The sequence below is a fragment of the Gossypium arboreum genome, chromosome 13 (genome assembly GCF_025698485.1).
Source record: "Gossypium arboreum isolate Shixiya-1 chromosome 13, ASM2569848v2, whole genome shotgun sequence".
In the NCBI taxonomy this organism is placed as follows: domain Eukaryota; kingdom Viridiplantae; phylum Streptophyta; class Magnoliopsida; order Malvales; family Malvaceae; genus Gossypium; species Gossypium arboreum.
Window position 1 is genome coordinate 129,522,423 of NC_069082.1, and position 27,992 is coordinate 129,550,414.

General features: G+C 34.6%; 5 protein-coding genes and 1 long non-coding RNA gene across 9 annotated transcripts; 3 read left to right on the forward strand and 3 right to left on the reverse strand.

Annotated features, from left to right (window-relative positions):
* Positions 1-197: 197 nt before the first annotated feature.
* LOC108486642 (probable LRR receptor-like serine/threonine-protein kinase At1g06840) lies at positions 198-9,931 on the reverse strand. 3 transcript variants are annotated; one of them, XM_017790799.2, is made up of 21 exons: positions 9,526-9,931; positions 9,171-9,432; positions 8,727-8,877; positions 8,470-8,541; positions 8,233-8,304; positions 8,006-8,149; positions 7,820-7,891; positions 7,606-7,677; positions 6,205-6,279; positions 5,593-5,661; positions 5,418-5,486; positions 5,233-5,304; positions 5,015-5,101; positions 4,727-4,795; positions 4,004-4,515; positions 3,204-3,362; positions 2,625-2,908; positions 2,116-2,167; positions 1,739-1,989; positions 1,191-1,325; positions 198-856 (listed from the first exon to the last, which is right to left on the reverse strand). In XM_017790799.2, the coding sequence occupies exons 2-21, from the start codon at positions 9,280-9,282 to the stop codon at positions 506-508; spliced, it is 2,880 nt and encodes a 959-aa protein (XP_017646288.1). In that variant the 5' UTR covers positions 9,283-9,432; positions 9,526-9,931; the 3' UTR covers positions 198-505. The 3 variants fall into 3 exon arrangements, with proteins under 3 accessions (XP_017646288.1, XP_017646289.1, XP_052880014.1); XM_017790800.2 differs by having other exon boundaries at positions 9,534-9,930; XM_053024054.1 differs by having other exon boundaries at positions 9,171-9,931.
* A 7,072-nt stretch (positions 9,932-17,003) lies between these two features.
* Positions 17,004-19,331, forward strand: LOC108486152 (trans-cinnamate 4-monooxygenase). The gene is given in 3 exon segments (NM_001330052.1): positions 17,004-17,810; positions 17,919-18,052; positions 18,594-19,331. Coding segments are annotated over 3 exon segments (1,518 nt in total). The 5' UTR covers positions 17,004-17,025; the 3' UTR covers positions 19,193-19,331.
* Positions 19,332-19,868: 537 nt separating this feature from the next.
* LOC108485244 (RING-H2 finger protein ATL73-like) lies at positions 19,869-20,870 on the reverse strand. Its single transcript, XM_017789076.2, has one exon. It carries the CDS (start codon positions 20,562-20,564, stop codon positions 20,046-20,048), a length of 519 nt encoding a protein of 172 aa, XP_017644565.1. The 5' UTR covers positions 20,565-20,870; the 3' UTR covers positions 19,869-20,045.
* Positions 20,871-20,921: 51 nt separating this feature from the next.
* LOC128286728 (uncharacterized) lies at positions 20,922-24,078 on the forward strand. 2 transcript variants are annotated; one of them, XR_008277368.1, is made up of 3 exons: positions 20,922-22,008; positions 23,120-23,553; positions 23,663-24,078. It is a non-coding gene; the product is annotated as an uncharacterized LOC128286728 (long non-coding RNA). The 2 variants fall into 2 exon arrangements; XR_008277369.1 differs by lacking the exon at positions 20,922-22,008 and having other exon boundaries at positions 23,071-23,553.
* Positions 23,005-23,976, reverse strand: LOC108486154 (non-specific lipid-transfer protein 1-like). The gene is made up of 2 exons (XM_017790018.2): positions 23,248-23,976; positions 23,005-23,146 (listed from the first exon to the last, which is right to left on the reverse strand). Exons 1-2 carry the CDS (start codon positions 23,601-23,603, stop codon positions 23,137-23,139), a joined length of 366 nt encoding a protein of 121 aa, XP_017645507.1. The 5' UTR covers positions 23,604-23,976; the 3' UTR covers positions 23,005-23,136.
* Positions 24,079-25,965: 1,887 nt separating the features above from the next.
* LOC108486153 (expansin-A8-like) lies at positions 25,966-27,490 on the forward strand. The gene is made up of 3 exons (XM_017790016.2): positions 25,966-26,309; positions 26,394-26,706; positions 26,898-27,490. The coding sequence occupies exons 1-3, from the start codon at positions 26,177-26,179 to the stop codon at positions 27,199-27,201; spliced, it is 750 nt and encodes a 249-aa protein (XP_017645505.1). The 5' UTR covers positions 25,966-26,176; the 3' UTR covers positions 27,202-27,490.
* The last annotated feature ends 502 nt before the right edge of the window (positions 27,491-27,992 follow it).

Sequence of the window (27,992 nt, forward strand, 5' to 3'; positions counted from 1 at the left end):
CCTAATGTTCCTATTGTTAAATATTAATGGTATAAAAATTACTTTAATTTACTGTAAATAGATCTCTCCTCTCGACATTAACAACACTATTTTTGCTAAATTAATAAAAATCAAAGCATTCACTTGATTGATGCCAATGGTTAGGAATTCCCAACTTTTACTAGTACTAGCTATGAATAAATATAATACTCCCGTAATTGGCTTTTGATTTAGCATTCATATGCATTGTATTGTGTTAAAATTATACCCGTCAAAGAAATGATGAATGCATAATGCACATTCATTCAGTAGCATTTTTCTATTCCTAACAATAGTGTTGATAATATTGGTTAGCAAAGGAGCAAAGCAGAAGAGAGCATTATTAAGAACATATAACGAAAATAAGCTATCTAACAAAAAGACAATCTAAACATGTGACTTATCTACATATCATGCTTCATATCAGGAACCAAGAAAGTAGCTGTTGATGGTCCAAATTTCACAACAAAATAGCTTCCATCTTCATTCATCTAGGCGTGATGGAGGGAATGACTCCACTGACAAGGTCGCTACCAGAAACATCCGATGACACATAGGGATTCTTCACCAATGATGATGATGATGAAGAGGATGGTGGAGTCATCTTTTCAGCTGCAGTGTCAATGGATACTGAGACTCCCACATCCGACTCTGGCATCATTGCCCATATATTTTCAAGTTCACGAACCACATCTGCCATTGAAGGCCTACCATCTGTCTCATCTTGGCTACATTTGAGGGCCAATGTCACAAACTTCTCCACGCATTCTGAAGGATAAGAACCCATCCTCCCATCGATTACCGAGAATATCATACCAGAATGATATGCAACATTAACCTGATAACCATTGAAACTAACATTAATCTTGTGAAAAATAAATAAATTACTATATAAATGAACAAGTCACTGATATTCCATGGGCGATGCAAGCAACTAAAGACTCCCTCCATGAAAGTAATCATCATAAGATCCTCATTCCCAAACACCCAACAGCAAGGCTATTTTCCCTCTTCATTTTATTGGAAAGAAGTAGATATAACCTACATGTCATTTAGTCTAGTAATCCAATAACTTCTATTTTCGACTTAAAATTTCCCGTGTGTAAGTGGAGGGGATACTGCAACCAAGATCAAATTTCAATGAAGATATGCGGATAGAAGTAAAATGTTACCTCTCGAACAATGTTTTTTCCATGTGAGATTGGCTGCATCCCAGTCAAGAGCTCCAGAAATACAACACCTAGGCTATATACATCACTCTTGTCTGTCAACTTATGCGTTAAGAAATACTCAGGGTCGAGGTAACCCTACCAGAGAAAACAAATATTAGAGATTGAGATAATAGATATATTTGACCATACCCTGATTATTATTTCAGCCATGAGACAGTCAATTAACCTATTAGAATTCCAGCTCTTAGTAGTTTTCTGGTGCACCTCTTAAAAGTTAAGTATAAATAAAGGAGGTATTTCATCAACTCTGGCTTGAATTATGAACTGTTTGTATTATTAATATTTCCAGAAATTTTCCTTTTGTCATCTAAAGACTCAGGTGCTAAACCATTGCAGTTTTAATCTAGAACAGTGGTAATATAATCAGAGATGAGAGGAATTGGACCAAATAAAGAGAAGAGATAGAAATAACATCAAATTTAGGTCTATTAAGATGCTACAGTTCATATGTTCCACTATTTCTTTGAAATTATCAACACGAGACTTACTGGTGTCCCTTTTACAACCGTAGATACATGAGCAGGCACTGCCCCCTCCATATCTGGAACAGGAGCAAGTCTTGATAGTCCAAAATCAGCAACCTTTGCTGTGAACCTCGAATCCAATAGTATGTTGCTGGCCTTGATATCTCGATGGAATATGGGAGGATCAGCTTCAGTGTGTAGGTAGAGGATTCCCTTGGCTGAGCCAAGGGCAATTTTTAATCTCATTGCAAAATTCGGAGGTTCTTTGGACTTAACTGTTATATCATATGAGCATAGCATTAAATTAGAGCATCTAATATAGGCAGAAAAAACTAGCAAGACCGGTAAAAGTGAATTTTGCATTCCTTATTGTGTAGTAATATATCAGAAAGATGAACTACCAGAAAGATGATCCCTCAGAGTGCCATTTGGCATAAACTCGTATACCAACATCTGCATGTGCAAAAGAAATCTATTAGTTTTTCGCCATATGATGATTTTCAACAAATGCTAAGAGAGATAGAGAAGGGTTGTTCTTGCTATATTGTAGCACATATAGTTTGGAGCTTTTGCTCATACAGAATGAAGTTTGAACTTAGAAGAAAGTATTAACCTTAGTTGAAAGTGACAAAGAGCCAAATCTAAGCTGATAAAACCTCATAGTACTTCTCCATCTATGTGCATGTATCCTCTCATTTTATTTTTTGGCAACAGCAGAAAATGACAATTCCAAAGATTTTACATCTTTCAGTTATATTTTTAATTTTAAACAATTTGAATTTTTTGTTTGGAAACTGTGAAATGGCTCGTCTGTCATATTGCTGGCCAAGCAACAGAGATTTGAGGGTACAAGGCATTCCACTGAGGATATGTCTAGTGTACATGATTGAAAGAAGATGAGAGAAAGTACCTGCTCGCCTTCTTCATCACAATATCCAATCAAAGATACAAGGTTCCGATGGTGTAATCTTGACAATAATTGAATTTCAGTAAGGAACTCCCTTTCACCCTGTAATGATCCCTCTTGTGCACGTTTGATGGCTACTATCATGCCATCAGCCAAAGTTCCTCTATAAACCTTTCCATACCCACCTTGGCCGACTTGAGTAGAACTGTTAAAATTGTTTGTTGCCGTGGCCAATTCTGTGTAAGTGAAACTCTTGACACCATCTATCTTAATTGATGATTTCAAAGCTGTATAGAAAATAGTCTCAATATTAGAACAAATACCTAAGAAAGAAATAGGATGATATTTTAAAGGCATCAAGCATACATGTAATACTACATTTTGTTTCCGGAAGAATGCAACAGATCATAATAGGAAACTAGGCTTTTCCCTGATCCATTTTAAGAAAATCAAGATAAACAAAGTCCAAATTCAATCACAAATTTCCAGATAAAGATTGAAAAACAATTCAAAATATCAGAGGAATCAGTTGCTGACTACATAATGTCTAAATGGAAACTGCGATCTGCATAAGATACTCACTTTGACGACGTTTTGAAACTAAACGGTAGTTCCTCAAACGCACTCTCAAGATTAAGAGTGTGACGACTGCAGATAATGTAACAGCAACAGCAATGCCCCCAAGTACAATACCAATCAATGCACCCGTACTGACACCAGATCCTGAAGTGCGGACGACAGCTGCAACACCCAAGAGAATTCAGAACCACGCAACGAAACAGATCAAAGTTATTCATCACCAAAATTATTATATATGCATGCACATAAACAAGGAGCAAATTCTAGGTTTACGTCATCTCTGGGCAAGTTACAAGTGAGACATTGCCAACCAATTGTGGTTGCCACAAGGCCTTATTACTGATGACCATTTAAAAGAAATGGAAATTTTGTAAGAGCATCAAGTGTCCTCAATTAAGATTTGTCTTTAGCAGACAATCATTGAAAAGGTTTATGACTTGTATGCCAAAGTCAGTCACAATAAAGTTTTCCTTCAATCCGGAGGATATAAAATGTGTATCACAGGATCATCAAATTATGAAGCATTTCAATGTTTTCCAAGTAACCTTCAGCTGTAGAGGATGATTAGGCTTAAGCTAATATAACCATAATGTTGTTACTCATAAATGAGGTGCTGAACATGTTATCCAATTTTCATAGCTCACACAGGTTATGACATGTCCAGAAACGTAAGGGAAATCATAAAAGTCAAACTTCAACTAATTTATTATGGTGCAATGCAATGTTTGCATTTATTGCATCTATTTTCCATAAAGTTGCAAACAAAATTTAATTATGTAATAGATAAGGTTCTCAAGACAAACCGCCTCTATAGATGTCTGGTAAATTGAAGTTGATAAGTTCATATGGACCAAATATGTCACTATCAGGAATATTCCATCCTGTGAACATTCCCCTGATTCGTTGAACCTCACTTCCATTGAACATACTGCCACTGTTGTTACTGGCATTATAAACAGGATAGAGCTTCAAGTTCATTTTCAATCGAGGTCCTTTTTCCCATTCAAAGGAACCAATATATAGCTGATCAGAATCCAATTCAAGACCAGTGGTAAGGTACTCCGTAAAGCTATTTATATATGGAACAAAATCTGAAAAGCCAGGACTCTTCAACCGATATACAACAGGAAGAGGTGCAGCACAAAAGCAAGATAAGTTAGATAAAGGTGAATATTCATAAGGGAAGGGGCACGATTGAGGTTGACAGGAACCAGTGGAGTTTGTTCCAGACTGACTTCTAGTATTATCATTGCGGGATGCACATTGCTGGGGTAAACTTAAACTGTTATTTGTGCAGACAGGGTTCCCTTTGAGCCTGAAATTGTTCACATAATTAATCCAAGCAGTACAATAATAATTTCAAAAAGGCAGCATCAGTATATACATTAAAAATACCCCAAAAAAACTCAATTTTCATTGATCAAAAGCATCTGTAAAGATACATTTAATTACTGATGAAGAAAAAATATACATAATATGCATGCTTGTCGTTTGAGTTAAATTTAAATGCAAGTTTAGAAGCAAACCAGAGAGTGATATTTGGAGGGAGGTCAGTGCTGCCTGAAATATCGGTAAATGCATTGTTCTCCAAATCCCTGAAAGTGTCAATTAGCCAAAAGCCATAGCTTAGCAAAATAAGATGCTTAAAAAATTCTTGCACCTTTAACCCCAAAAGAAAACCCATAAGACAGATGAAATCAACCAAGATAAAGTAACACTGTAGCTCAGCATATCGGGTCCAAAATCTTTGAGGTGCAGAAAGTTGACAGCATGGGGAAATAAATTAAAGCGCATTTGCTCTTTTTAGTGCTTACACAATAAGACTTTCGTTTGCATTCAAAGTCTTGTTCTGCCATAGGGAGGATGGAATGGAACCATTCAATGAATTATTGGCAAGTGACCTGCAATGAGGAATAACTGGCAACATAAAAAAAGGGGGGGTCTAAAATTCATAAAATAAGGAAATAAGGGGGAAAAAAAGAAAAAGAGTTTGTCTAAAGAGGTGAAGGAAGACAAAGGAGAAAGTCCTCACAGTTCCTGAAGAATTGGTAGGCTCGAAAAGCTGGCAGGAATGCTTCCAGTAAGTTCATTGTTGGCTAAGCCACTGTGCATATTGTTTACATAAAAACATTGGTGCCATAGTCCTCAGGATTCAAATATTGCATATTCTTAGGGAACAAACACTGAGATAAGCAGATTGGAAGATTAAGATCTTACATGGTTGTGATATTCCGTGACAGTTGATTTGTAGGTATGGTACCATTAAGCCGATTTGAACTAAGGTCTCTGAAATTTATATGATATAGAGGAGAAATAAAACATTGGGTCAATTTTCCCAATGGATAAACAACATAATACAATTACTTACAAAGCAGCAAATATATGAACTTACAAATAACCAAGTTGGGGTATCCTGCTTAGATCAGGTATTGGTCCTTGCAAATTACAGTTCCTGATGCTCCTGATAAAGCCAAGTGATGCAGAAAAACAACCATTTATGCAATGAGAGCGTTCTCTGAATTTGTATAATGCATTCAAATGCATGCTTAAATAGTCATTGAGTCTAAATAAAGCTTCTAAAACATTGAAGGTTAGGGACAAGTAATGGAACACATTTAGCTTCTTCAGTAGATGCTTCTTTTTTTTTTTTTTATGGATACTTAATTGGCATGAAGTATAATTTCAAAGGTGGAATACCATAAGACTAACTGTTCTAAATTGTATAAAACGTTTTAACATGTATAATTTTCTTTTCAATCTTAATATATGTGAATAAATGTTTGCGCATTCCAGTGCTTGTTATTTTGCCAATGTTTTCCTGCTAATTCAATTTTGTGTGGTAGAATCTACACACAGTGGCATATTGCAATGCTTTCTCTTAACGCTTCAATGATTACATCTTCCTTATAGCCAATAAAATAGAACAATACTGTAGTATTATGCTCCCCAGTCCCCATCACTTCATAAACCTTCTAGTAAACAGAAGATTCAAATGAATACTTACAGTTTCAATAATTTAGACATGTTTCCATAGGAATCTGGAATTGTAGTCCCTTCGAAGTTGTTGTTATCCAGTTGACTGCAAAGGGTTAAGAAACAATTTAGAAACTGAGCACAAGGTTACTCATGCATTATAATTTATGGAAAAGTGATTTTCTTTTTCTAGGGAAAAGCAAAAATTAAGAAAAAAACATATAGGAAGCATGGAAACAATAAGCACAACCAGACAGCAATATTCTTTTTAAATAAATTTTTTTATAGCACAAATTGTATTTTTCTTGCAACCTCAGTTTCGCTCAGTACGATTCTCCTCATGGCACTAAACAACTACCCAAGCAGAATAGCTCTTTCTCTCTCTCTCTGTCTCTCTCATATACATATTTTAATTTCTTAGCTATATCATACCATTCAGAGGAAAATAATTCTAGAGAAGTATTTTTTTAGAAATTATGTTGATATAGATAGAAGCTGCATCAATCACATTCACTTATATAATCAGCTAGCAATCAAACATAAGGCATTGATGTCTCTGTCCAAATAAATAGCAAAAATGTCATTCCACAAACACCTTCTGGAATGAATTGTTTCAATAACTCCTTACAATTAAATGATTGATATTGCAGATTCCATGCACTACTGAACATCTGCTGCTACCATAATTGGCTACAGAATCATTTTCTTTTGAAATTGACTATGGAATTGAACACATCATGGCTTCTCCATAGTGTTCACTGAATATCTTGACTGCTTGAATAAGGACAATTTTGCATCAATTGGATTGAAAACTCAGACCTTGATTACATTTTGGCCGCTTATCACCTAAAGCTAAGCTCGTCAATCCCTTCAACAAAGCCTTACCACATAAACCAATGCTCCATTTTTAAATCAATGGGATAGGTCATATCCCTTGCATAACAAGATCAATAACATGGAATATAAAAGGTTATAATGAGCATGCACAATCACTTTTGAGTGATGTACTTTTGATATGATCTTGATTCTTTGTATACTGTCAAGGTAAATATGAAACTTCCACAAAGCACTAAAATGTTTGATCTATACTGAGATAATTACGGATCTCAAGTTAGTGGTAAGGATAAGTTACTCATCCATGCCTCTTGTAGAGAAGAGCAGAGTTTTAACTCCAGTATAAATGGTATGACAGACAATATCAATTAGAAGTAGACAATTCAAGAATATACAGAAAGCGTATTAATCCAGTTCATATAACATGCTAAAAGAATCAACTGTACTGTATGCTTAATCTAAAATGCATAATAAACAGTAAGTCCCTAAAACAGCTTATTAATAAGTAAAACAAAATGCTAAAGCAGGTCAAGAAATGTAAAGAATCAAATACAGTGATTTATCTTGGTCAAAGCATAAATCTAAATCCAAACCATACAGGATAGTCAAATTCGGCATTCTGGATAGCTCTGGTGGAAGATGCCCAGATAAATTGTTATTGTCCAGAAGGCTGCAGAAACTCATTTTGTCAGCAACAAAGTGACATGATTAAACAGGAAAGCAGAAGAGGGTGCAGATGGTTAACAATGCAACTGATAACGAAGATGAATGACAAGACTAGAATTTAAGACAATAGTTGGTGAGAAACTTACAAGTGAACAAGATAAGGTAATCTGGCGAGTTCAGGTGGAATTTGCCCACTAATTGAATTGTTGTTCATGTGACTATTTACATGGGTTAAGAGGAAACAAAAGAACAATGAATATGAAGAAAAGGTGTAGTAGAAGGAAAAAAAAAAACTCACTGATAGGGTGACTAGCAATAAGGAAAATACTTACAAATGCTTTGTTTTGTTTAAGTTTGCAAATGATTTGGGTAATTCTCCAGATATCTTGTTCTCGTCAATTTGTATTCTGTCTAAATTTGGAAGATAACCAATTTCTTCAGGCAAAGAACCTGTCAAGCGGTTTCCATTTAGGAGCCTGGAAACAAAAATATCATATATGAATAACTACACATAATTCATTCAGTTCTGAAGAATTTCAAATTGAACTAGATCACTTACAAGAGTTCCAAGGATGTAATATTGCCAATCTCCTTTGGTATACTTCCAGTTATGCTATTCCACATAAAATCCCTTTGGTAAAGTTAGAAGAAAAAAATATCAGCCAATAACAAACACTGTATACTGGCATTAGGTTAAAAATGGCAAAACTTCCAGAGTCTTTGGCAAAGGATATCTGAAAATAAAATTTGAAATAAGATTAAGGCAGTTTATCAGGAGCGATATAATAAGCCTCACAATATCCGTAAGCGAGATAAGCGGCCAAGCTCCGGTGATAAGCTTCCTGAGAGATTCATATTCAATAGTTGCCTGCAAAGACCATGACAAAAAGGAATAAACTGTCGTAACAAAATGGTAGACAGAAATGTGTCTTTGAAATCAGGAACTTATGTAATCATTCTTCGAGAAGTTATCACAAGAATCAACATAAGGTACAAAAGTAAACCAGTACTTGGAAAAGGGAGAAAGTAACTATTCTTGTGCTGAACACTCACAGTTCTCTAACATGTAGATAGCCATCATCCTGAGTTCCATTAAAGCACAACACACCTGTCCAACGGGATGTGCATGGGTCTCCTCGATTCCAATTACTCAAATTCCTATTAGGATCAATCAAAGTTCTCCTGATGGCTTGTAATGCCCTGACTGCAAATTGATGCGAATGGAAATGGTGAACAATGATTCAACAATCAACATTAACAATTAAGGACTTTCCGTCCAGCATGGAAGGAGAAAAGGGAAATAAGTTAAGTTTTAGAAGTGGTCGTGCTGTTATACATCTCCTGAGAGATGCTGTTAGAAATTGGAGGCGAAAAACAGAAAGAAAATTCAGGGCCAAAAGTCCAAAACTAAGATAATTTAATACATCCAAATCCAATCCAATCCAGGGGCAAAAGTTTGAGTAAAAGATGGTGCCTTCCAAGTGTAAGCAAAATGACCTTCATCTGGGTGCGTGATGCCATCCTGAGCTCCGACAAGTAAAGAGGATCCAAAGAGCCACATAAGAAAGACAGCTCCTAGTGTCCATGGCCATGCCCCTGATGTGAGCATCCTCGGAATGCGAAACTCAGCAGAGTTTTGAAACAAACCCAGACACAAACCCAGACCGCCTGGGAGTTTTTGTTTTCAGAATTCCAAAAGCCGCCCTCGGTTACTGGATAAGCTAGCTAATTGGACAAGAAGATAAACCTCAAATGAAAACTGCAAATACAAGAAAAAGAGGAAGAAATTGAACACGAGAACGCAAAATAATCGAGAAGAAAAAGAAGTAGAAGAAGCAATCAATAAAGTTACCCTGTTACCTATAGTGTTGGTGGGCGGAATTAGTAGTAAAAGGAAAATTGTAAAAACAAACCAAAGAGCTTGGGATGGGGTGAGTTGGGGTTTGGTATGTGACTGAGTGTGGAAGACTGAGTCCGAGTCTGACCACGTCGACATGAAGAATGGCGCATAGCTGAGCTGATGATGATGATGATGAATACTAGTATTAAACTCGCACATCTCTTTCGGTTAATTTCCAGGTTTCTACTGCTATTTTCCTTGCTTTTGAATTTACTTTATTAAATATCAATTAATGTCAGCTATGTCTCGAGGTGTTTTTTTTTTTTTTTTGGGTAGTGGAGTATTAATTATGAATTAATGGCCAATTGGTTGAGCTGTTGACTTATTTTGGCGGGGGAGGGTGGAGGGGCGGGAGGGAGGCGCGAGCTTCTTTTTAATTTTATATGCCATGTTTCAGTCAGTGTCAGGCTGCACAGCGCAACTTTTTGTTTCCATGTTCGCCTCCCGACCCGACTCAAATCCGACTGCCCTCTGTAACCTTTTTATTTCTTAACCTCTCGAATTAAGAGATCCAAAATTATAATGATACAAAAAAATTAAAAAATTTCCACACCATTGTTGTTTTTTTAAAACAAGCTTACCACATCTAAATAAATCATTATCCTTCCATTACCATCTAATAAAGCATTTATTTGTAATATGGGATTGGTTTATGTTAATGGTTCACTTAGACTTACTTAAGTACAACTAAACATAATATATATCTAGATGAAATAATAAAGCTCAGCAATAGCAATAATAGTAATAACATGTGTTAAAACAAATTAGAAATTCAAGTAATAATAATATTTAAGAGGATTAAAACCCTATCCTTAACGCTAATTCACCTATAACTATATATATCTCTCAATAATTTATTTTGTTTCAACAATCAACAAGAATAGCAAAATAATACTCGTATAATGATAAAGCTCATTGGAATTTTTGCTGTGCTTTATAAAGCAATTGAGATAATTAATACAAGTTACAGTTACGTGTAGAAAAAATCGAGGAATAACGAGTGTCCAAAATAAAGAATAATGCATTTACTTCAATGTTAAGCGGAGATTTTAAGTTTTTATCAATTTAATTAACATGAATTTTAGTATATTTTAATAAAATAAAAAGATTAAAATGTCTTCAAATAATATAATATATTTCTATAATTTTCTAACTAAGTTAGTGTCCGTTAACTCGTGACACTAACTTAATCAATGACTTAAATTATAGTATAGATATATATAATTGATGGATGTAGTAAAATGTGCATAATAAAGTTAAAATGAATAAATAAATCAAAATAAAACCTTTATTAGTTGAGTGGTACATTTAAAGTTTTTCCAATGCAATTAGCATGAGTTTGAATATTATCATATACATATGTTTATTAATTTTGTAAATTAAAAAATTAAAATATTCTCAAATAATATAATTTATTTTAAATACGAAAGATAATTTCTACAATTTCTTTAACGGATTAGGTCGTAAAATTTTATTAATAAGGTAGATAATGAATGTTAAATTCAATTCCCTTGTCAATATTTTTATTTTTATTTGTAAGGTTTTCTTTTTACCGTGTCAAATTTCTCTTTGGATAATTAATTGATAGAGAAATACTTTTCCTTGATCAACTTGTTTATTTTTTAATTAAAAATAAAGTTTTGGTAGCAATTCTAGTCAAAAGTGGGGTGTTAAATTATCATTAATTATTATTAGCATGGTTAAAGAAGAAGTCCAAAGTCATGTTTTTTATTTTAAAATTAATTTTCTGAATTGAGTTGTTAAACTGATAATCACATTTAACGTCTAAAAATTAACAAGATAGATAATAACGTAATATAAGATGAAGATGGGAGAGACAAGTTACTGCCAGACTTTTCAAAAAAAAAGAAGGTAGTACTGAAACATCTATAACTTAAATCGTAGCTTATACTAATCCTAATCTTAATCCAATATAATATCTCTACTTAATCCTAACCTAACCACAGCTCAATTGATGAAGGTAAAAAAACATCAAGAAATTTAAGTTAAAATAACTCTAATAGTGTTATTACAATTTATTATTGTTCACAAAGTTTAGTCAATAGATCTAAATCTCATCAATCGAATGTATTGTTTCCGTATCGGAGTTTTATCCTTGACCTTTACGAAAAGTCATACATGGTACATGGAGGGGACGTCTCGGTTGGTGCCCCATGTAAGTTTGCTTTTAAATCCTATACAAAGCCTAGGTTGGTGGTTCGAGCTACGGTGCACGTAAATACCTCTATAATTATTCACACACCCAATACTAACATTCATTCCAAGTATTGCAAGTAGCAATCTTCACCAACCGAGGCACCCCCTTTCTAAACCGTACATGGCTCTTTCCTTGAAAATCGGGGGACAAAACCCTGACACGGGAACAATACATTCATTATTAATAGTCTAAGTCGATTACCTAAAGGAAAACACTTTAAAGACTTTTCTCAAAAAAACCACTTCCACGTCAACAATTATATTTTTATTAAAAATGTCTTTTTTTTTTTTCAACTACTAAGAAAACCTATTCACTTCTAAAAATCTACCATTTAAAAACCTTAATTAAATTACTATCTAATAATAGGCCGCAAAAATAAAAGTAATAATTATACATGTGTTATAATACCGCTGCTAACTTTGGACTCCTTGAATGTTTCTCGGAGAAAAGTTAGGTTCGGGTCCATTAGCATCGACAATTGTTTTATGAAGACTGGTTTTTGCTATAACTTCAATGAGTTCCTTTAACCAAATCACTATCTATGAGTTGTCGGTTGATTCTTCAACAGGCACACAGTCAGAGTTTAGAGTTGCTCCCATTGCTTGGGAGTTTACAGTTTCATGTTCTGTTTCACTTCCCGATGAGGTCTTTTTCACCTTTTCTTCAAGGTATTATTATGTTATCTGTCACTTTAAAATATTTACCCTTACAAGGTAGTCCTTACTGATTTATACGGGATTCCACGTTCCCCAAGCTACTTGGGACAGAGCGTAAATTTTTGTGCGTGTGGCACTTTTCTGGTTAATGAAACAATTTCTTTTTATCAAACAAGTTTTATACTTGTTAGCTATACATGTAATACATACGATATTAAATATATTAGGCATGCAACTAGGAAGATTGGGTTGTAAAAGAAGAAATATGAAAATAAAAGGATAAACACTATGAATTTGAAAGACCAGAATTGCAGCCCCACTTTGACATCAGAGTGATCAAGTAATTGTGCAAAAAAAAGGTCATTGTAAATAGGGTTCTAATCTGAAAACAGCAATCCATAAATTGAAAGCAAATTAAGAGAAGGCCACACCCAGTGCATTCAAGCAAACAATTATCTACTTCCATTTTTCTATGTTTATGGTGGGTCAAACTCAACATTAAATGCAATGAGAAAATAAGCTGAAATAGATTGAAAGGATAGTAAAAGAAAGAGAAATGTATTTGCAGCTATCTTACGCATGGTATATTGGTAATTGCAATTAGCATATAGAGTTATGATATTTTTCTAATTCATATATCAACTTAATAATTACCATAAGAAAATGTAAAATGGCCTAACAGGTTTATATTGGTCATTTATGCGCCTACAATATGCAGTGCTGAACTTGCTTAAATGAAAGAATAAATGGTTACTATTTTATGTGTTAGACAATTTTGGAGCAATTAAACAAGAATGGTCAAACAAGTTTTATATTTATCAGGTACGTTCTTAAACTTACTCAAAGACTAAACATGATTTACTGATGTATCGCACGAAGAAGATTTTGCAAAAAATGAGCCAGCTGCAGCTTATCACAAATGATCTTGTAATGTTTTTATTATTATTATTTTTGACAGAAACCAAGCACTTCATTAAAACTACAAGACAGCAAGGCCGAAAGCCTAGAGAAATAAAACCGTAAAGTACAAGGCCAACCGAGCCCAATCCTAACCCCTCATCGCTGCCTGGAGCAAGGAAAAATGAAAGCTGATCGGAAGTGTCTGTTGAAGCAAGGATGAAGTACCCACGTCCAACAGGAACGCCGGCGAGTAGGAAATAACACCGTCTTCATAGCGAAGCTTGTCGGGGGCATTGGCTGAGCTTTCATCCTAAGCCTTCGAACGGGCGTCAGCAACCGGACAGTGAAAGTCTAGTGCAGCTTGATCGTCGATCGTTTCCATGCACGAGCAATCGAGGCTAATTTGGAGAACGCAAGGGTAGTTAGCTGAGTTTTGCAGTAGTTTAATTTCTTTCCAAGCCATAAACATTCATTTTACCAATTATAATAATAAAATTAAATATTCAGTTATTACTAAATTTGTGTTGGAGATATGGTTGATCATCAAGGAAATCGACATTAAAGCTTGTTCACTACTAGTCTCAACCAGTATACTGTTTTACGCATTGTTGCCATAAGACCTACTGCATTCAAACCACCAGTTGCGGTTTGGTCTAAATTATATAAGGATCCTCAAAGAGTAGAACAATTTTTGCGAGAGATGCCAACAAGGAACGGTCGGTGATATTTCTTATCCGATTTGTGGTTGCTGCCATAAAACTAGCTTGCATGCTCTTCGAGACTGCCAAGTAACAAGGTCAACATCGACCAAGGTAAATTCCAGGTTCAATTAAAGTTTTTTTTTTTTTTTTGGATATTATCAACATCTATAGATAATAATAAGAATAATTGTATGTGATTATTTATTTTATAAAATATTAGTCCAAGTTAAAAGTAATTTAATATGATTAAAGTTAATTGAGTTTCAGTTATAAAATAAATTATATAGTTGAATTACATTTCCTTGTAAAATAGTCAAAAACAATTTTTATTTTTTGTAAGTTATGCATATAAGTAACTTAAATATGTGTTATTAAACTTGATTTATAGTTATTATAAATTTATATTTTTATGTATTTTGCATTTTGTGAACAAAAATAATTAAGGGTTTAGTGTTGAAAAGAAAATCTCAATAATATTTTAAATTATAATTGCAATCTATATATGGATGAAAAAATAACAATCCAGGTGAAATTTTTTTTTCAACAAAACAGGTAGGTTGGTTGGACGATATGGGGTGAAAAATTGGGCATATAATTTAATATAGTAAGAGGTATAGTAGGTGGGGTTAATCATTCGTTGGACGTAAGGTGACGTGATGGTGGTCTCAGCTCGGCCCAGTCTCTTTATGGGTTTTGGAAGGTAAGGTAGGGTGGTGGTATTTTATATCCACGTATCTTTCCACCGTAGTAGGTGAGCCTTGGAACGGCTCTCCCTACATTTTTATTTTCTTTTTCATAGTATCATCGCCAGTTTCGTGCATAATGGGCCACGATAACTCCACCCATATAGTCGGCTCGGCTTACTGGATCAATATCACTTTCGTATACTATTTTATTTGTAATGCAAACATTTTGTTATATATTAAAACTACACATCAAATAAATTAATATAAATGCTTTAATAAGTAAATCGTTATCCAAAAGTCATTAGATAATTTCAATAAAAAATTTATGTTTATAAAAGTTGTGAGAAAAATTGTAACCAAATTTGAGTTGACAAAATGATTTAGGCTTTTTTTTTCCTTTGGTTCCAAGGCAAAATGATTTAGTCAATGGCTCAGTTGGCCTACTACTGTTCTTTTCCTTATAATATATAAACAAAGAGAGGAAAAATAAAAAGAAATTATCCTCCGCGTACTATAATGGGAGGGGAATCAATGTTGAACATCAATACAAAACAGAATTAGAAAAAAAAAAAGGTTAATTTTGAAAAATAAATGAAATATTATTAGTGCTATATTTCTGTTACGTACACCAATTATCTAACTGAAATTAACAAAAAGTAATTTATTAATAGTATTTTAAAATTTAAATAGATTTAATAAATTGAATAACTGAAATGAATAAGCTATTAAAAAGAATTAAAGCTATAAAGAAGAAGTAATATTTTATTTTATGATTTTACTCAGTAAATTGAATTACTATTATTTAAGCCTCACGCATACAGTGGTAGTGCCTGTAAATTTTTTAGGATAAAATTAAATTATATATTTTTACGATAGTAAAAATATAATTTTATTATTTTAATAACTTATATCTATATAATTTTTAAAGAGTTAAATCAAATTTTTATTATTTTTAAGGAATCAGAATATAATTTTATTATTATTAATTTAAAATTTTATAAATTATAAAGAATTTAAATTAAAATTTTAATATTTTAAAGGAGGGCAGAGCACCTTGGTGGAAAGTTAAGTGCCAAGCTCTAAGCATAAAATGAAATTAAGATGTAAGGTAAAATTAAGAAGGGTAGGTTTCGTATTTATTATGAGGACCAGGAGATAGCGGTGGTAGATATATCATCTCATAAAAGCAGTGTCGTTTAACTTACAAAATATTATTTATTTTGATTTATTAATTTTTGCAGTTTTATTTTATTTCTCACAAAAAGGAGTATAACAAATTTAATAATGTGAAGGTTTTTTTTTTTAACATGTACATTAAATTCATAAGCGATAAATTCCTCTCTAAGACCTCGTAATAACGCCCTGATGAATATAATAAGAGTTGCAAACCCTGCCCCGATCCTTTGGGCTTCTTATAAATTACAATTAAACTTCCCCTCTCTCTTCTAATATATTATGTTCTTTTTGTTTATTATGTATAAATCGATGTCAACTTATGTTGGTTGCTTGTTGAAAATGTGTTTGTCATCTGGTATTTGGCTAATTATCGCAACAAATAAGAATATTTTAATATATAAAATATTTAATGCTCACCAACAACCTCACCTACTCCACTCCCTTGCAACGAAATGGCTGGCTCACCCAAGCCCATACCCTCCTCTTTTTTCTTTTTCTTTTTTTCCTAAAGAACAGATCCCAACCTTTTAAATACTATTTAAGTGATGTAGGTCATGTGAAGGAAAATATTTATATAACAAAATAAGAAATTATTTAATTGAGTGAAACTTTTATATTCTACAAATAAAATAAATACTTAAAAAATATATGTTAATTTTTTAAAATTACTTGTAAAATAAATAAAAGAAATATATTAAGTATATTAATTACTCACCTAAAAATATTGATATAAAAATTAAATGTACGTCAAATGTTTTAGATTGAATATTATAATTTTAAAATTATTAAATATAAAAATTTAAAACATTTAGAATAATAATGAACATGAAAAATTTATATTATAATAATTTTATTGTTTTTAATAATTGAGAGAAGGAAATAAGTTAAATATTCATAAAATATAAATCCAACAATCCAAAATTCAAAGCTCACCAACTTAATCCGGAGCACACACATGACAGCAACCACGACCACAAGCCCCACCTAACCAAGGCCTGCGACAGCCCCATTTCAAATCTCCCCCCCTCTTTCTCTATAAAGTTCGTTCCCTTAATTTCAGTTCACCCACCAGTTTATTGCCGAAGTAAAGAAAGAAGAAATAAACTCAAAGCCAAATGGATCTCCTCTTCTTGGAGAAGGCCCTCCTGGGCCTTTTCGTGGCGGTGGTACTAGCCATCACCATCTCTAAACTTCGTGGCAAGCGGTTCAAGCTCCCTCCTGGACCATTACCCGTGCCGGTGTTCGGCAACTGGCTCCAAGTGGGTGATGACTTGAACCACCGCAACTTGACAGATTTGGCCAAGAAATTCGGTGACATATTTTTACTTCGAATGGGACAGCGTAATCTGGTGGTGGTGTCTTCACCTGAGCTAGCCAAAGAGGTGCTCCACACGCAGGGAGTGGAGTTCGGCTCAAGAACTAGGAACGTAGTGTTTGATATATTCACGGGTAAGGGTCAAGACATGGTTTTCACGGTGTACGGAGAGCACTGGAGGAAAATGAGGCGGATCATGACGGTACCATTTTTTACCAACAAGGTTGTGCAGCAGTACAGGTTTGGATGGGAGGACGAGGCTGCTCGTGTAGTGGAGGACGTGAGGAAAAATCCCGAGGCAGCCACCAACGGAATCGTTTTGAGGAGAAGATTGCAGCTGATGATGTACAACAACATGTACAGAATCATGTTCGACACAAGATTCGAGAGTGAGGATGATCCTTTGTTTGTTAGGCTCAAGGCTTTGAACGGGGAGAGGAGCCGGTTGGCTCAGAGTTTTGAATACAATTACGGGGATTTTATTCCCATCTTAAGGCCCTTCCTCAGAGGATACTTGAAGATCTGTAAGGAGGTTAAGGACAGGAGGTTGCAGCTCTTCAAGGACCATTTCGTCGAAGAGAGGAAGTATGTATCAAGTTGTTTCTTTTTCTTTTTCCTGTTTTTGGGCAAACACGTTGGTGTTAGAATTGAGTAAACAGCACAATTGAATGATGTGGCTGAAATTCATTTCAGGAAACTTGGAAGCACAAAAAGCATGAACAACGATGGATTGAAATGTGCCATAGATCATATTTTGGATGCTCAACAGAAGGGGGAAATCAATGAGGACAACGTTCTCTACATTGTCGAGAATATCAATGTTGCCGGTATGTTATATGCTCTGTCTGTCCTGTCCTGTCCTGTTCTGTCTTAGCCACTTTAGTTTTTACCTCAACTCTGCTAATCAATCCTGTCCTGCCTTATGGATATTTTATATTTGATGCATTCATTACAAATGCATAAATGTAAATATTTTAAGAAGTTGGCCATTACAGTTACAGGCATGTTAATAAATTAGGACTACTATCTTCGTTATAGCCGTAATTAGTATTACTGTTAGGGAAATATGTCGTGAGTTTAGCATACAGTTTCTGCCACAGCTACTCTTTAATAGCGCGTCTAATTGATTTTACTCAATTTTGAAATAAAATTAAAATTTGACTTCAACTTCTTGTGAAATTTATGAAATTGAAAAGAATGAAAGAGAAAATAGGATGGATACTTCTTTTAATCATTTTTCTTTAGACTAATTTGAAAAACAACTAAGTGAAAATTGGTGGGTTTTGTTTGTTTTAGTCACTACTTGGGGTACGGGGGACAAGTTATCGTAACAAAAATTATTGAGTTAGAATTTGTTGTGTTCTACAGCAATTGAGACGACACTGTGGTCGATCGAGTGGGGCATTGCGGAGCTGGTGAACCACCCTGAAATCCAGAAGAAGCTGCGGCATGAACTTGACACTGTTCTAGGACCTGGTAACCAGATCACTGAACCTGACACCCACAAACTCCCCTACCTTCAGGCTGTGATCAAGGAGACTTTAAGGTTACGAATGGCAATTCCTCTACTCGTGCCCCACATGAACCTGCATGATGCGAAATTGGGTGGCTATGATATCCCTGCTGAGAGCAAAATCTTGGTAAATGCATGGTGGCTTGCCAACAACCCTGCTAACTGGAAAAATCCCGAAGAATTTAGGCCTGAAAGGTTCTTTGAAGAGGAAGCCAAGGTTGAGGCCAATGGTAATGATTTCCGCTACCTCCCCTTTGGCGTGGGGAGAAGAAGTTGCCCAGGAATTATTCTTGCATTGCCCATCCTTGGTATTACTTTGGGTCGATTGGTACAGAATTTTGAGCTCTTGCCTCCCCCTGGGCAATCTCAAATTGATACCACGGAGAAAGGTGGACAGTTCAGTCTTCATATTTTGAAGCATTCCACCATTGTTGCTAAGCCAAGGCAATTTTAACTTGTTCTCTTCTATCCATTTTAGTGAACTCTTGAAAGACAGTATGAAACATTATTCAGTTGAAAATATTTGTGAGGTGTGACAACGTAAATCCATGAATCAATCAAGATTTGCAATAAGATTAATATTTTCCCTTCCACGCGCTACTTGTATATTGGTTATTGTTTTGTTGTTCTCTTAATAGTTATACTAGTTTAATATTATTTATTTGAACATGCATATCTCCCTATTAATTTTGGGCAAATCTATATGCTAGGCGATTACTGGTTTAAAATTATGTGGCTGATACCAAAATTATTACAGTGTTATTCTATAAAGGGATAAAAACTCCCTCCAAGTAATGCGTGAATGAGTGTGAAGTGCCGAAGTTGAGTAAGAAACGGTATAAGAAACGGTAATCAGAATGGGTTTAAGGGCGACTCTTTCACTAGGACTCAGCTACGGTAATCTACCGCAGATAGATACTCATTCATTCAGTACTCTGATGCTAGCTATGTATATAGTTACATCAAAAAATAAAATAGAAAGGGGGTGATGTACTGGGAGCAAAATATTCATTGAAAACTCCAGTTTGTCTGTGTGTACATCTGTAATCGTACGTATTGATTCTGATGCATCACAGATATTAGTAGAAAGGCAAGTGTAGAAGTAGTACACAGGAGGAGAGACTAGAAAGTAGAAAGCAGAAAGCACTTTTCTGATTTTCTTTTCTTTTTTCACCCAGCACTGCAGTAGAACAATACCAAATAAACCAGAAATTATTATCACATATGTACTACTGCCACTGCCACCAATCAAGCTCAACTCCCAAGCTAAGTTAGGTTGCCCTGTCCACAGCTTTCAGGCAACCCAACTATGAAATTCCAGCATCTTGTACTATATATATCAATGCTTGCCGGCACAATGGACAGGAGGAGTTTGACAACAGCCATGTGTCTATACACATAGCATGGAAAACATGGCTGCACTTTGGGACAAGTCTGACTTTCTCGCCTTCTGCAAAATCTCCAAGGCAAATTGAACAATCTGTCACTGTAAGATTTAGTCCTGATTCATATGCCGTGGCTGGAATCTGGCTCAATGCACTCTTTGTGAGGCCTGTACTGGTTGAAGGCAGTTCATCGAGTGCTGGGATTTGCTCTGAGGTCCATAAACCAAAGCTGTAGCCACATCGTACAACATAGCGGATAGCTGAATTCAGCCCAAGAGCACAAATCAGTGCACACAGCAAAGCTGCCAGGACTATCACCATGTTGTCGTTAAAATTGGACTCATTGTTGTAGGTCCCAACTACGCTGTTTAAACTGCTGGGCGGCATCGCGGTTTCCATATCTAGGAACAGCCGATGTGGGCGTTGTTGAGGAGTCACCATGGCTTGTTTATGAACAACTTGTTAATGTTTGGGTTAAGGTGGGTAGGTGAAAAGCTTTTGGGCTACAAATATGCTGGCTGGCAATGCTCCTCTCCTCTCTCAATGCCTTTCTTTCATAGATAAATTTCACTTACCTTAGCTGAGCTGAGCTGAGCTCCACTGCTATTGGTCACTGATATTAATGGTCCTTGTGCATGAAAATCTTGTTGCCTTTGGTCCCAAATTAGCTAAAGCTGAAAATCTTAGCACTAGGAGAGATATTTTTAGTGTTCCACGAGTATCTATCCTATCCACCTGCTGGGTTTTAAATGAAATTACTAAAAGTTTTATATTGAATTATTAATTTTATAAGAGCGAAAAATATATTTCTTTTATTAATTAAAAGTAAAAAAATTGTTGATGACAGTTGAATTTATGCATAATATCCTCTAATTCAATAAATTTAAAAAAAATGATTAGACACCAAATATAAATATCACAACATTCAATATAATTTATATCCAATATAAATAATGAGTAATTTTATAAGTTTGAATAGAAAAGTCAATTTAAAAGTGAAAAACTGATTGTTTAATATAACTCGAGTGAACTCATATTTCTATAATTATAGTATAAATATTAAATGTTAATCCCATTAATACGGTGTTTGGACTGGGGCAGAAAACTACCCGTTGAATGGTTAAGAGTGACGGCTTACTTACAGGCTTCCGGGCAAGGCGATGCCATTCATTCATTCTTCAATTGAGTTGCAGTGCATTGCACAGACAAACTAATAGGAAAAGAATTAAAAGGCAGGCACAGACAGCATTCATTTCATCAACGTGTCAAGCAGAAGGGCAAATCCCTTCTTTTCCTTCTGTAAAAAAACTTAAATTCCCGGAAAAAATATACAACGATCATATAATCAAAAAAAATTTTGGTTCATCCTTTGGATAAGGTAGGATAGGATCCGATGGTGATTCAATCCAATTACACAAACAAATAACAACCATTGCAAGGTGGTGATGGAAACTCAGGATCCGCAATCTCAACCATGCCCATTGCCAATCCACCACTCCCGCCATCAAATTCAGCCGATACCAGCTGTGCATTCATGACGAGAGGACCCAGGAGGGCCCACTCGGAGGTGTTCTTCCGCTTGACTAACCATGACATGTCCCTCTTTATGATGGATCCTATGAACGCCGGAGGATCCAACGAGGCGTCGACGACCTTTTCTCAACCTACATTGACCTCGACAAGCTCAACTCCTCCGACGCTGCACTGACGGACTCACAAATCTACTACAGATCCTTCTGAGGTGGAGAAGCTGTCGTCATCCTCCTCCAGACCTAGACACAGGCACAGTAATTCCGTTGACGGCGAAGTTATGGAAGCCAAGAAAGCTATGCCTCCTGATAAGTTGGCTGAACTCTGGAACATTGATCCCAAACGTGCTAAAAAGGTTCCTTCTTCCTTTCCTTTTCAATAACATTTCGATTTTGCATCAATCAAAATGTTTGGACAATTGCAAATTGTTTCTTTTGCTTTTTTCAACAAATTTCAATGAATTATCACTTACCACTGTATTAGGCGTTATCCCAAGCAAAACGTATTTGTGAATAAATTGAATGCTCCAATAGAAAAAAGAAGCCCATCTCCTTTAAATTTCATTAATTTTATGTGATAAAAACGAACTGAAACCATTACTTTTTTTTTTAATTAAGGATTTTTCTTTTTTCTTTTTCCTGGACAAGTACTTTATTTTTAAGTAACATACCATTTTTTTGCATCTATTTTTCTCTTCTTTCAAAGGACAAAATTTTCCTTCCTAGTAAAGTAATGCATGAGTTCACTTTAAGTTGATTAAACAAAATCTAATTAACATCCATGATGCCTATTACTTGATCAAGATCTGAGTATATTGCTCGGTTAGTCTCCCTTCAAGTAATTATATATTTATCTAAGTAATGTTTAAAAAGTCCGCTGATAATTAGATTTGGGCATAATTATATTGTGTATAGGTAATCATTGTAATTGATAAATTTTTCTAAATTTAGGCGTAATTGGAGCACTTAATTAGTTTGTAAGTTCAGCTTTTTACAAGATTCGAGGAAAACTAGGAGTTTGTCGAAGTTGTTCAAGAGTCAGTGTGATGGGTGAATATTGTAGTATAGGCTGTTTGTATTAGTTGTTAAGTCAGTTGTTAGTTAGCTTAGTTAGTTTCAGTTGTTGTATTGTTTGTTATTTTGTTAAGATACAGTTGTGCAGGAAGTTGGATTAGGTCTTTTATTAGAATCGACTATACTTTATGGCTACTATCATTCTTTGAATCTAAAGTAAGCTAGTCTCATTTAGGATATTATAGCTTTGATTAACAAAAACAAGTATATATCCTTTTCTCTATTTCTTCTTAGTCTTTGTAGGGTTTTGTAGTTGTTTTCAACCGTGCATTATTGAATATTTGACAAACCATAACCATAACATGGTCTTATTAATTTGATAGATAGAAATTTCTACACTGAGATTGTATATATAGGTAGAGGAAACTCTACATAACACGCTTGCAATGGCAGTGCCAGGTTGAGTCTGATCAGTTCACCCTGCAGAAGCAGCAAAATCATGCTTTTAGTTGTGTAAGTTTAAACTCAATCATTTAACAACTAATACAAAAGAGAGAGAGATAAGAGAGAGAGAGAGAGACTTGGAGCAATCGACATCAGGGGTGACCTTGTAGGGACAAGTAGTTCCACATTTTGCAGGGATCTCATTAACACGGTCGTAGTTGAGTCCAGGGATTTTTGCAGCACCTTCTTTAATACAGTTACATTTCTTCCTGCGGTCTTCGGTGGTTTTGGCAGCCGCGTCCAGAGTTTTAATACCCGTACAGCAACTTGGAGCCACTGTCCCTCCAAAAACCCCATAGTTAATGCACGGAATAAGGAGGAATGTGACCTGTTCGCATGTTATGGCTGCACCTACACAATGATGAGGCACCAACATGGAAACTGTAAGCAACAGCATCATCAATCCCATCTTTGCCTTCCCAGACCGGCCCATCCTTCCCTAAGTTTGTGTTTACTGACAACTTTTGCTGCTTAATTTGTTATGTTATGCAGATCCGTACTTACTGGACCTCTACTCCTCTACCCTTTATATAGAGAGAGCGTACTTGGATTGGGGCTGCTCTTTTTTTTTTCTTCTTTTCTCGCATGCGTCAAATTGAAGGCGATGAGGAGCAAGATTTTCCGGTTACAAACAAGCATATTGTTGGCATTAGCGGCAAGAATATTCAAACTGGAAGATATCTCTTTTACGTATGTTCATATATGATGATTGATGGTTAGCTGAAAATCAAATTACAAGACTTCTTAACATGTGCTGGAATAGCGATAGTGTTCATCTCCATATTGGTCTCATCCTCCAACTATCTTCCCTCAAATTTCTTTATTTAAAAGTTAAAAAAGTAGATTTAAAATTTAGTTGATATATTTTATTTTCAATAATTTACTTTTTATATTTTCAGATTTGAAAATTCAGATTCAGTTGTTACTACCATTAAATTAAAAAAAACTCACAATAGGAGCTATGTATTAAAAAGATCACATTGTAATGAATTTGAATTTGACAAAAATTTGAATGGTATTAACAATTTTAAAATTCCACATGAAAATTTTGATCAAAATAAATTATTTAAACAAATCAATGAAATTTTAAAAGTTAAGATAACTTAAAAATTAAAGTATAAATATTAAATCTCAAATTTCAAGAGACAAAATTAAAATTAAATTATTATTATATAATTAAAAAATTGTGTCACGTAACTGGTAGTGAATATTCTTTGGTGTCAAATATCTTTGTGTTATATTATTATATTTATATCAGGATTATTGAATTAGGTACAAATTGTCTTCAGTCTTGTTATGGTTCTCATCCCTATATTTGAGATTTAATTATTATTTTTGGGTAATATTTTGTCCCTAGATTTTATAATAGCTAATCCAAGTAATTTATATACTTAAATGTTTTCATTAAACGTTAATATGAATGTTTTCTCAAAAGCATTCATTTAAATTTGTCATGATAAAATAAATTTTATTTGTTGGAACAATATTAATTATTTAAAATGGCTAATGAATTATGAAGGTAGACCAAATTATGTCAAAAACTAAAGTATAGAGAATATATTCCAAATTTCATTATAGTGTAGGGGCCAAACTGATATTTTATCATCTCTTGTATTTTATGTCTGAGGATGGAAAATAATCATTTCTCGTATTTTCTTTCTTCTTATTTTTCTTCCATATCAAACACACTTAAAGTTTATTTTCTTAATTTTTACTTTTCTAGTCCCTCCTATACCCCAAGACTTTGCTTGGTAGACTGGAATGAAAATTAGAAAGATGAGAAATTGAGGAGATAGAAAACTAGAAGGATGAAAAACATAAATTTTCTTTCCATAGGTGTGCTTTGGTAGGAGAAATGAAAAAATGGAAAGAAAATGTATGGTAGAGGTGAAAATGGAAGGAAAGAAAACAAAACATTTGAAAAATACATAATTTTCAATTAACATACGCATCTTTTTCATTTTCTCTTTTATTATTCCAATTTGGAAAGAGGAAGGAAAATTAATTTTAGTTTGCTTAGTAGGGAAGAAAATTGAGAGGGAAGAAAATAGAAGGGATGATGAGAGATATGTGTATATTAATTCAAAATTATACATTTTCATCCCAATATATTAATATCAATCATTCCAAATTGAAATGATTAGAGGAGATAAAATGAAAGAGATATATATATATTAATTCAAAATTATACATTTTTCAATTAGTTTATTTTTATTTCATTTTTCGACCCTATCAAACAATAGAGAGAAAAATAAAATTTCTTATCATTCTTCTATCTTTCCTATTAAACACACATATAAAAATTTATTTTTCATATTTCTAATTTTCTACCTCCCATATTTGTTATCCATTTTATTTCACCATACGACTTTTAATCCCGTCTTGGATGGAACATAGTCTAATCTGTTTCACTATTGAAGGAAAAAACCGGTGTAATTGAAGCCAGAATGTGCATGCACTCACGGAATTCTCCTAGCCAGAATTGCATTGCATTTATGTAGCATACCTGAATTTTGGGCGCCGTCCCCAAAATTCCACGTCATGGATTAACTAATTAATAATTAATTAATACAAGCTGGCTCCCATCCCATGGGGCATGTGAATGACAGGTGAGGCGACCAACTTCCAACAGAATTTGTACATATCAGCTTGCACGAATGCATGGAAGTCTACCAACTCCAACTCAGCAGCTTCGAAATCTGCACTCACTCGCACAACCATTTAATATATATTGTCAACCCAGAAAAAAGCAGTGCAATAATTTTGTAAAGCTGCAAACATACAGATGCATTCATGTGATGTCAGTGCATGTGCTCTTCCGATTTGCTGCTGGCCTGCTTAGGCTCAGCCTATAAATGCATTGCAAATTGCAAACACTCTTCCCTTCAAAGCCATTGTACATTACTCACACCCACCCAAAGCTTCGCAAATCATCAGTCTTCATTACCCCACAACATCTCAGGCTCAGATTCCTCTTTCTCTGTACCATAAGCATTACTACTTCAAATGATTTCCTCTGCCATGCTTCTCATTATTCTCTGCTTTAGCTTAAACTTGCATGGATTTGCTGGAGCATACGGCAGCTGGCAAAATGCACATGCCACTTTCTATGGTGGCGATGATGCCTCTGGCACAATGGGTAAGTGCATGCCACACTATTACTAATGCTCAACATCAAACGTCCTTTCACTGTGGTTTGAAAATATTTTGTGAATATTTCCAGGAGGAGCATGTGGCTACGGGAACTTGTATAGTCAAGGGTATGGAACAAAAAATGCAGCCCTAAGCACAGCTTTGTTCAATAATGGCCTGAGTTGTGGAGCATGCTATGAGATGAGATGCGATGATGATCCCAAATGGTGCCTCTCTGGCACAATAACTGTCACTGCGACAAACTTCTGCCCTCCTAATTTTGCTTTATCTAATGATAATGGTGGGTGGTGCAACCCTCCTCTCAAACATTTTGATTTGGCAGAGCCCGCCTTCTTGCAAATTGCCCATTATCGAGCTGGAATTGTGCCCGTTGTCTTTAGAAGGTGAGAAGATCGTTAAAATAATATCTATGCTCCATAGTTTTGCGGACAAAACAAAATTTGTAAACCAATGAATGGTTGAATAAACATGACGGTCTAAAATCTAGATAAAGAGATTCCCTTTTTTGGGTCTGGTTGGATAAGTTAGTATATACTATAGCAGTGACAATGAAGTGTATGTGTTGGTTTGGCAGGGTGGCATGCGTGAAGAAAGGAGGCATAAGATTCACCATCAATGGTCACTCTTACTTCAACTTGGTGTTAATCACCAATGTGGGCGGTGCAGGAGATGTTAACGCAGTGTCCATCAAAGGGTCCAAGATGAGGTGGCAATCCATGTCTAGAAACTGGGGCCAGAACTGGCAGAGCAACTCCTACCTCAATGGAAAAAGCCTGTCTTTCCAGGTCACCACCAGTGACGGTAGAACTGTGACAAGCTACAACGTGGTGCCTGCTAATTGGCAGTTTGGTCAGACTTTCGAAGGAGGTCAATTTTAGAAATCCAGTTCTAAGGTAGAATTAATAAGGGTAGTAAAGATACGTATATTTAGTTGCTACCTGCTTACTGAATGAAGAGGCAGATGAAATCTGTATGTAACAGTTGCTGGCTAGTGCTGTGACTTGTGAATGAGTTGTGGTGGAGTAGAAAATGCTGAGGTGACTGAAAATGCGCCCGCACATATATTAATTTACTCTATTCATAAGTAGCAGTTCAGTCGTAAACATACATGGTATTGGTTATATATTTGAAGGCATTACAATAATATACTAATTAATTTCTATGTAATCCTAATTATATTTGATTGCTTTGATGGCTCCAGGAGTTTGTAAAATGCATATGTATATATATATATAGTGACAAGTGAGAAGAGGTTGGATTAAATTAACTTCAAACTAATTGATCTTAGAATTTATTAGTATGCATTTTTCATAAGGTGAACAACAATCGGTTCATGACATGTTCCTTCAATGAGTATTAATTGAATTGATATTAAAATAATTAAAATTTGATGAATTAAATCTAAAAAAAATTCAATTGTAATTGCCATTTTCAAAAGTTTAGAGAAAATTAGATAATTATCCTTTAAACATATTAATTTAAATTAAGAAAAACAATATGAAATCGGTCATTCCGATTGATAGAAAATTAAGAGCCGAAGAGATGGGTTGGTGCCATTAATTTTACAGTTATAAATTTATATAAAGCCTCTTGTTGTTGCTGTATATATAAATGAATTTACTAGTATTAAGTATAGTATAGAGTTTTCTCAAAAAAAAAAAAAAAAACG

What these genes read in the sequence shown, in the direction of transcription:
- LOC108486642 (XM_017790799.2), bottom strand. Translation starts at nt 9,282, where the DNA reads ATGCTCACATCAGGGGCATGGCCATGGACACTAGGAGCTGTCTTTCTT. An exon ending in TTAAACAAAACAAAGCATTT is followed by an intron (nt 7,892 to 8,005) that starts GTAAGTATTTTC and finishes CCATGTAAATAG; the next exon opens with TCACATGAACAACAATTCAA. An exon ending in TCACGGAATATCACAACCAT is followed by an intron (nt 5,305 to 5,417) that starts GTAAGATCTTAA and finishes CAATATGCACAG; the next exon opens with TGGCTTAGCCAACAATGAAC.
- LOC108485244 (XM_017789076.2), bottom strand. Translation starts at nt 20,564, where the DNA reads ATGGTGACTCCTCAACAACGCCCACATCGGCTGTTCCTAGATATGGAA.
- LOC108486154 (XM_017790018.2), bottom strand. Translation starts at nt 23,603, where the DNA reads ATGGGCCGGTCTGGGAAGGCAAAGATGGGATTGATGATGCTGTTGCTT.
- LOC108486153 (XM_017790016.2), top strand. Translation starts at nt 26,177, where the DNA reads ATGATTTCCTCTGCCATGCTTCTCATTATTCTCTGCTTTAGCTTAAAC. An exon ending in TGATGCCTCTGGCACAATGG is followed by an intron (nt 26,310 to 26,393) that starts GTAAGTGCATGC and finishes GAATATTTCCAG; the next exon opens with GAGGAGCATGTGGCTACGGG. An exon ending in GTGCCCGTTGTCTTTAGAAG is followed by an intron (nt 26,707 to 26,897) that starts GTGAGAAGATCG and finishes TTGGTTTGGCAG; the next exon opens with GGTGGCATGCGTGAAGAAAG.